The sequence below is a fragment of the Ixodes scapularis genome, unplaced genomic scaffold (genome assembly GCF_016920785.2).
Source record: "Ixodes scapularis isolate PalLabHiFi unplaced genomic scaffold, ASM1692078v2 PGA_scaffold2__306_contigs__length_199485367, whole genome shotgun sequence".
Taxonomy (NCBI): Eukaryota; Metazoa; Arthropoda; class Arachnida; order Ixodida; family Ixodidae; genus Ixodes; species Ixodes scapularis.
The window spans coordinates 141212036-141221801 of NW_024609857.1; the positions used below are offsets into that span (position 1 = coordinate 141212036).

Below are 9766 nucleotides of genomic sequence, written 5' to 3' on the forward strand. Positions count from 1 at the left end.
TCTCGGCGCTAATAGCAGAGTGAGAACGGCATGGCGTGTTTTTCAAACACCCGGCCTTCAGCACGCGCTCCATGCCTTCCACCATGCTTTGACAGCTCGCGCGCTTGATTTGCACGAGACGTTGAAGTGTTTTCGAGGGGAGACAAGTGAAACTTCTCGCTGTTGTTCTCACCTTGTCAGTGACCTAAGAGTTATTATGGTGCACGCTATATATGCTCTCGAAGGTGTCAAACATTTTGGATTCAAGTTCTAGCCCAAATGAATCTGAGCGAATGTGTTTATTCTGAGAGACATACGTGCACTCATGGTTATTTGCAGCTGTGCCCTTGCTGGGCTCCTCTATAGCAAAGGGCGCAAACCAGCTTATGTAAACTACTCAAGAACAGAAACTCGTTTGAATCTCCAAAGGGGAGACAAAGAAAAGTCTAAGTCAGTGGTTCTCAACCATCGATGTTTCGCGAACCCCTTGTGGATAGGCGGGGATGATGGAGAGCCCCGTTCGTGGCGAGAAGAGAGGAAAGGTATAGGATAAATATAATATTGATTTAGTAAATGGTTATGACTAAGGGCTAGTGTGAAGTAGACCTCTCTTATTGACGCACACGAGAAAACTGGCCCAAAAACTGAAACATTTCATCTCAACCGCAAAACAAAAAGACAACTTTTATTGCCGGGCTTGACTGATGTGGCAGGACCTCGCGGACCCCTAGAATGCCTTCGCGGACCCCCATTTGAGAGCCACTGGTCTAAGTAATAAAACTCAAGAGCATGTCCAATGACTATAAGCTCAAAACTATGAATGAAAAAATTCATTTATATATCTAATGAGCAAACCTAAAATAAACAATATTGAGGTCTTAAAGGACTTCTGAAAAGAAAAAAAGAAGTTTGTTTTAAGGGTGGTTGGAACACGCGCGTTAAAAAGGTAATACTACGCGAAAAAATTTTTTAGCAATAGTGACGGCGCGAGACTCGATTTAGTCGGCAGTCACCTCCTTTCCACATGTTTTCTCTCTAGGCATTTCGGCCGCGTGGAGGAAAGGTGTATCGGATTCGCCTTCACGACCGAGATGGTCATTCCGGAATGACCCGTGACGTCATGGACTTCGCGCGCGCAGAACTTCAAATAAACCTCTTGCCGTTAACATTGCTCTAATTTGTTTTTCTTTAAGCGTAAAATTTATTTCTTGACACGCGTGTCCCAACCAGACTGTTAAAAAACGTTTCTTTTTTTTTACGGGGCTTTTTTAATAATGAAACTCATTTGCTAATGTAAGTAAATTCAATATAATCCATATTAACTTCATAATGAGCAAACTCAATTGCATTCTTAATAAGTAGGTGAATTAAAATGAATGGATATTGAGTTCTAGATGAGCAAACTCAATCGAATCGTTAATCAGTAAATTCAAAAGAATATAGATTGCATTCGTAATGAACAAACTCAATTTCATTCTTAACGAGTAAGTTCCAAAGAATATATATTGAGTTTATTTATTAATTTATTTTCGTACCCTCAAGGTCCTGGTGCATTCCAGAGGGGAGTGGGACACGACAAATGTGGAATACAAACAATATACAAACACATACAAAGCCAAGCACTAGAAACGTAAAAAAAAGTGCATCAACTTTAGAAGTTATAGAACAAAAAAAGCAAACAGAAAAATATTAACCTAGGTAAGCAGTCGCCGCACTTTCAAATAAGTCAAAAGACGGCATGTTTACCATTTGCGCGGGAAGGTGGTTCACTCTGAAGATGTTCCGGGAATGAAAGAGTTACTATAGGCTGAGGTAATGCAATGAAGAATTCCGACTTTAAATTGATTATCTACGCGCGGTACGATGAAAACGGGCATTAATATTAGATTGTTATTTAGTAAAGTATTGGAATGGTAAATTTTAAAAGAGATACAAACAAGCTATTTTTCGGCGTAATGAAAGAACAAGAAGTGATAAACTATCTGGCGATTCAAGGAAAAGCCAGGCTCTTTAAATCGACCGCAAAATTCGGTTTCTTAACCTATCGCGTTCCGATTTTGTAGAGCGTTGGCCACAGGTGGTGCATTTTTTCTATACAATTCCCGAAGACCGAGCTTACCCGAGGAAAAAGTAAAAAAAGAGAAAGGCTTAACTCCTATGGAAAACGCAGCGAAGCCACCGGTCTTCAAACCATAGGGCGCCCTATGGTTTGAAGACCGGTGGCTTCGCTGCGTTTTCCATAGGAGTTAAGCCTTTCTCTTTTTTTACTTTTTCCTCGGGTAAGCTCGGTCTTCGGGAATTGTATAGAAAAAATGCACCACCTGTTGCCAACGCTCTACAAAATCGGAACGCGATAGGTTAAGAAACCGAATTTTGCGGTCGATTTAAAGAGCCTGGCCGCTCCTTCATATCACCCAGTAGTTTTCATTGTAGATACACTAGATGTGCGATGATAGTAAATATAATACCGAGTTCTTAATTACCGAACTCAATTGCATTCCTAATGAGTCAATTCAACAGAAACGATATTGACTTTCTTGTGACCAAACTAAATTGCATTTCTAATGAGTCAATTCAATAGAATCGATATTGAGTTTTTTTGTGACCAAACTCAATTGCATCCCTAACGAGTACTCTTCAATACAATCGATATTGAGATTTTTATGATCAAACACATTACACGTGGACTTTATATTTAATTTCAACCGACTCTATAGAAATACATTAGAAACACAAGTGAAACTTGTTTAACATTTTTGTGAGGGATGTCTCGTTAATACCTCGATGTACCCCGCTACATAGAAAAGACGTTAGGGGACGAATTAAACGTGCATTTTTATCCCGTTATTATGGACATTAGACAATATTTTGGAGGAACTGTGGTCACCATACTAATGAGACGCGACTGTACAGTGATTCCTTAACTGGAATGAATGCGCGAACCGCCAACTAACTCGAAGGCTCCTTTGTGCGTGAATCAGTCCGCCGCCAGCAGACCGCACGGCCGATTGTTTCCTCGGCGTGCCTCAGAGCGGCTTCTTGGCCTGTTGGCGCAGGCTGGCCTGCCGCGCCACCAGCCGGTAGAAGTGCAGCAAGTAGCAGGCGCCCACCAGACGCAGCGCGCCCATGCAGACCACCTGGACGACCAGGTCCAGCAGCGAGTTGGGCGGCATCATACCGGCGCACATGTTCAGCATCACCATGCCGTCGAGGCCCAGCACGGACACGAAGTGCCCCCTCAACGCGTCGTCCAGGATGGACCTGGCCACGGTTTCCGGCGAGTGCAGGCCCCCGCTGGCGCAGATGAGCTTCGTCTCGATGGGCTTGGTGCGCTGCTCCTCCGCGAAGCCCGGAGTGTCCGTGTCCGGAGGGAAGGCCACCGTGACGCTGACGCCCCTGTGGCGCACCTCCATGCAGAGCGACTGGGCCAGCCCGACCAGCGCAAATTTGGACGCGGCGTAGGCCGAGAAGCCGTACACTCCGAACACGCCGGCAATGGACGACACAAGCACGATGGCCCCGTGGCCTCGCTGCCGCATGCCCGGCAGCACGGCCTTGGTGGCGTGCACGGCGCTCAGGTAGTTCAGCTCCATCATGCGCCGGAACTCGGCCGCGGGCGTCTCCTCGAAGCGCAAGCTGGTGGCGCTGCCGGCGCAGTTCACCAGGAAGTCGACGGGGCCGCAGGCTTCCTCGGCCTCTTGCAGCTGGCCCGCCAGCGCGCTCGAGTCCTGGCAGAGGTCCGCCGACACCGTGTGCACCACCTGGTCGGGAAAGGCCGTCTGGTCCTGGAGCTCGAGCCTCGCTTCCTCCAGGCGGGTCCGGTCGCGGGCGAGCAGCGTCACGTTGGCGCCGCGGCGCACTACCTGAGAGGGGTCCGTTTCAAGGAAACACATTTCGTGGGCAACTTTTTACTGGACACTCGTTTTGTGAACACGCTCAACTGCAACGTTTCGCCAACAACATCTTTTTTCTTTTTTTTCACTAAGTGAATTGGGTTGATTACTGGCTTCACTTCGCTCGCTGGAAGCATACCGGAAGTAAAGCGAACTCACCCAGGCGGCTCCAATCACACACACACACAAAAAAAAGAAAAAAATTGCGATCCTTAATCCTAAACATTCAAACAGCCCGGGCTACGCGCGGACACCCCTCGAATTTGCTTGGGAAACTTTAATATAATCTCAGGCCCGAGCTTGCACCCGGCCTCATTGGGGCCACCAGGGGTTTGGTTCGCTAGGCTACCATCTGGTAATGACCCTCTCTATCGGCGATGAAATGTCTCGATGGCGCCACCTGGCGTGCGCTCTCCTGTGACGTACAGAGTGGGATTCGAGCGGACGACGCGCCAAGTAATCGCACAGAGTGGCTATTTTAGTTCACTTCAATGTCAATTGAAGCGAACTAACATCAAAGTTAAACATCGTTCACTGATGAAGTAAATTACTGTAACTAAAGCAATTGCCCTTTTATAATGGTAATAAAGGTGCTACTATACGGTACGACCCAAATAAAAAACGTGATGCATGTTATGTTTTGTTTATTTTGTAATTTTTTAAAAATATGCACGACGTGTTGAAGAGTTTTTTTTTTTTTCCATGTCCCTTCACGGTTCTTTCCAGGCCCCTTTTAAAAAAGTACAATCTTCAAAATGTTCAAAAACAAGAAGAGTTCGGCATTTTCGGTTAACCTCACTCACCCTCACGGCCGCACTCAACTTCAAGTCCTCACTCAAGAAAACTCATTAACTCACCGAACTCATGAACTCATCGAACTCACGCCCCTCACTGAACTCACAAACTCACGCTAACAAGCCCGGCATTTCGGGCGTACTCGAGCACGAAGACTACAACTTGAACAAACAAGTATAAAGGCGATTTACAACAGTTGCCAGCCGACTTTCATTTTAATATTGGCTTCGGGATTAGCGACCGTGCATAACGCGAGCCTACACGAAATAGCAACGTCTGCCTTCAGGCGTGCCAGCGTAGCGCCCGTTCTCCTTCTTCAAGAAACAAAACGCCGCGCGTATATCGGTGCCTCGGAGTCTACACGAGAGCGACCGAAGCGAGAGGGAGAGCCCTGCCCACTCCCTCGTCAGCGCGCCACAAAGCAGCATCCAGCGGCAAAAGACCACGCCAAGCCACCGCGACGCGAGCCAGAGTTGTAGAGCGCAGATAAATCAATAGGCGCCTTTCCTTCTTTCCCATCACTGGTAGAGAACCAGCCGTACGAGCTAACAGCGCCATTGCGAAGCGAGGGTGGACTCAATTCTTCCTGAAATGAACAAAGAAGTCACCATGGTCCGCCCTTCCTCAACCTCGCCCGCAAACCCCCATGGACCCTCGGGACCTCATGCCTCGCCAAACGCATGAACTCGCCGACCTCATGACCTCACGCCCCTCCCTTAACTCATGAACTCACCGACCTCACAAACTCACGACCCTCACCGAATTCACACCCCTTACTGAACTAATGACTTACCTACCTCACAGTCATGCCTCTTACCGAAATCATGGACTAACGCTCCTCACTAAACTCATGAACTCACCGACCTCACAAACTCACGCCCCTCACCGAATTCACACCCCTTACTTAACTAATGACTTACCTATCTCACAAAGTCATGCCTCTTACCGAATGCATGAACTCACGCCCCTCACTAAACTAATGACTCACTGACCTCACAAACTCACGCCCCTCGCCAAATTCATGAACTCACGCCCCTCACTGAACTCATGAACTCATCCAACTCACAAACGTCACGCCCATCACCAAATTGACGAACTCACGCCCCTCACTGAACTAATGACTCACCGACCTCAAACTCACGCCCCTCACCAAATTCATGAACTCACGCCCCTCACTGAACTAATGACTCACCGACCTCACAAACTCATGCCCCTCACTGAACTAATGACTCACCGACCTCACCAGCTCACGCCCCTCGCCGAATTCATAAACTCACGCCCCTCACTGAACTCATCGAACTCACCGACCTCACAAACTCACGCCCCTCACCGAACTCACGGCCCTCACCCAACCTCAAACTCGTGAGTTTTTGAGGCTAACAACCTCACTCACCCTCACCTCACGTCAGATCGGTAAGGGCGATTGATGTCCCTTTTATTTATTTATTCTTGCATATAAATTAGGGTTGCACGAATATTCTAAATTTCGAATAGTAGTTCCGAATAATACACTATTCGATATTCGCTTCGAGAATAACTCCACTATTCGCCTTTTTTGAAGTGTTGATTGCGGTGGCTTAGCCCCGTTGAGTGCGCTTCTTTCTGAGCGGCGGTGCACTGCGGAGAAGCAATACCCGCGGAAGCAAGCTCCGCGGGTGTTGCTTCTCCGCATTACATCGGTGCTCGGTAAGAAGCGCACTCAACGGAGTAACCCGCCGCGATAAACATTTGGAAAAGTATGAATATAAGCAGTTGCGTGCTTGGATGAAAACCATACATTCAAAGCGGCAAAGCGGGATGGTGCACGCGTGCCGGCTGTATATGAAAATAAATGGACACTTTGTGAATGTGTACACTGTAAAACCCTTTATTTCCGGGGCCCCTATTTTTCGCGAATCAGTCACAGGGGACATATCGCACCCACTAAAGATTGCGAATTCCAGAGACCTGCATTGAAATTCTTGAAGACCGAAATTTCCGCGTGCCTTTAAGTTTCGTGGATTTTTCAATTCGCGATATTCATAAAAATTAAGGGCTCGCGAACATTAAGGGTTGTACAGTATCTACATTGTAGTAAAAGTTTTAAAATTAAACTGACTGTTTTGCAAGAGTATATGTTGGGCAGAGATGCCCTTACAACCTGCGTGCATCATGCGGGTGTCATTCTTTTTTAACTCGAAATTAAAGAAAGAATATTTAAGATGTTTAAATTCACTCAATTGCGTATAGTTGGCCATTTCCATTGGATTGATTTTATGTCAAACTTGTTGTTTACTTACCATCCCAAGACATCAGAGCTTCTGAGGTCACAGTTTATAAATATAGATAGATTAAACTTGGCTTATAAATGAACAGGTGGAACAACCTTCACAAGTTTCGCTGGGGTTTTGTCTAAGCATTATATTATGGTAGTGTAAGGCGTGGAAAAACTATACGATATTCGATTCGAAAATATTTCGGCCAAAACCAGTATTCTCTTCGAATTCGCTTCGAACTCAAAATCCACTATTCGCACAAGACTAATATAAATGGTATAATAACCATTCCCTCTGGTGTGTATTTTATTGTTTATGCATATGATACGAGTATGATTATTTCTAATTCAAATGGTGAACATCTTATTAGCAAAACAAATAATGTCCTTTAGAAATTAAAAATCTGGTGTGAAGACAACTCTTTTAATATAAATACTAGCAAGAGCAAGGCTATGATATTTCAACTACACTGAAGAACTCAACTCATCCTCGCCTCTGAAATATGGCGCTGATATTATAAAACATATTGAAAATGTAAAAACTCTTGGTGTATTTTTTTCCTTACAACATGTCTCGAACGAGCATATTAGACACGTTTGCACTAAAGTTTCTAGAATAGCAGGTGTGAAAAATATAGAACCATTTTACCAACACGCGTCAAAATTCAACTTTTTTAATCACTATTTTATCCCACCTTATGCTACGCGCATCTGGTGTGGGGTCTACCGGTATAAAAAATTTAAATATACTCCGGATATTGAGCAAAAAAAAAAAAAAAAACTCTACAAGCCGTAGCAAACGTCCCTTTTACCTTTACATCCTTGTCACACTTTGACAAATACTACATACCTGATGTATCAAAATTTTATTATCAACGATTAATATTAACACTCTAGTCTGCCATGAGGGGAAAGTTCGAAACATTTCTCACCATTGCTGGCCTTCATTTGCACAATTCAATTCGTCAAACCCGTCACATGCATCCCTGGCATATACCAAAATCACGAACAAACTTTAGACGTCAAAGAGTTAAGCGTGCACTTCCCGAGCTACTAAATCATATCGCGTCACTAGAAATTGATGTTATGCCACTGAGCAAAAATGATATACCTAACATTGTATAATACTACTTAAACATACCTCACATTGCATATATTTGTTTGCTTAGTTGTTTTGTTAATTTATGACTCTTATTATTTTTTTTGTATATTCGTTTCCTCTTACGTTGGTGTTGCTTGCCTTGTTGGGGCACCAAGGACTGGTTAAGCTGCAAAAAGCAGCTTCTTTTTTTTGGTTCTCCCCCATCGTTGGAATGGAAATGAAGCAATGTTTCGATGTTTCAAAGTTTCAGGTGAGTGAGTGCAATCATGAGTGAGTTTTGGTGAGGTATAAAACAAGCCTGGAGCTTGACATATGACAGCTTGCGCGGCGGGCTTCGCATCGTTTCTGATTCATTTTTTGTTCGATCGGAGGGAACCCCTGTAGAAAATTGTGTTTTCCTATCACCAGAGTGTAGGACGTGCTGTCACCCAAGCTGTGCACGCGCGCTATTTTTTTTTTTTTTTTGGGGGGGGGGGGGGGGGGGTGGGCGTGGCGCAGCACACGGTCTTGCTAATATGCAGCTTGCCGCTACCGACGTTTCCGTCCTATAGCACGATGCGATAAGTGAGGATGAACTTTCCCTCGGCCAAAGAAGCTAGATCCTGTTGGTTTTATTGAGCTGCAGTGACCGAGTTTCAGTGCCGCCTATTGGGAGGCCTACGGACTACAGTGGGCTCTCCCATAGGGAGCGCTCAGATGACGTGGTTCGTTAGTATAGAGTATAGACCCTTTTCGGTGGCAAACGCCACCAGGCGGTGCTCCAGTCGTTTGTCGCGACGCAACCTTTAACCACCAATCCTTCGGGTGAACACCAAAAGTACGAAGGAGCGCGAGATCCGTTCAAATATTTCGAATATTCTTGTAAACCAACTTGCCTCCTCCGAGACGTTAAATCGCATACAATCAAAGATGCTCGCTAAATCTTTAACTTTTGTTGTCCGTGTAGCATTTATGCCTTCTTGCACTGGTGACATACGCGATAGGCTTGCACAGACGAATGCTGGCGACCAAGACGATGTGCGCGGAAAGACGCTTTCGACGAAACATCGCAAGCCTGTGTCAGCTAGAGGACCGCGAGAACCTTTCAGTGACGTATGTCGACGATGCGCCGTTCGACGAACTGACCGACCTGGGAGGCCAGGGCGCGGCCGATGCCGCTCGAGCCGCCCGTGACGAAGAAGTGCTTGTGGCGGAGGCTCAGGCGCCGCACCCGGTACAGACTCCACAGGCGATGCAGCACCAACAGCGACACGGGCACGGCCAGCGTCAAGGCCGCGTACACCCAGGGGCACATGCCTGCGGGAAGCGCCTCCGATGAGACGAACGACCTCCGGACAGTGTTGGTAATGAACCTAATACCTGACGTAAAGTACAAAGAAAACGGGGGGGGGGGGGGGGGGGGGGGTTATGTACTTCGAGTAAAGTAATAAAAACACCGGGCGCAACTCACTCGAAGTAAAGTCCTATAAATACAGTGTACTTTCGAAGTAAACTACAAGTACTTCTTAGCACAATCTTCCATGACGCCCTTTCATTCCACCGTACAGTTTTGTTTTAACTGCTTTACACTGCCTCAGGGGTAAGCGGGGGGCGCATCAGTTATTTTCCGAAATTGTGGCGAATATTAGATAAGGTGAAATGGCTTGCGAGTTGACAGAGCATCATTTCGTTATGCAAATTCAACGAGAGTAAATTTGAGTAATGTACTCTGAAGTCGAGAGTTATACCTTCCTCGGAAAGTAC

General features: G+C 46.0%; 1 protein-coding gene across 1 annotated transcript; it reads right to left on the reverse strand.

The window, feature by feature from the left end:
• Nucleotides 1-265: 265 nt before the first annotated feature.
• On the reverse strand, nucleotides 266-9319 carry LOC8052481 (3-ketodihydrosphingosine reductase; the record flags this gene model as incomplete). Its single annotated transcript, XM_042292045.1, is given in 2 exon segments — nucleotides 266-3842; nucleotides 9153-9319. Coding segments are annotated over 2 exon segments (1002 nt in total). The 3' UTR covers nucleotides 266-3005.
• Nucleotides 9320-9766: the final 447 nt, after the last annotated feature.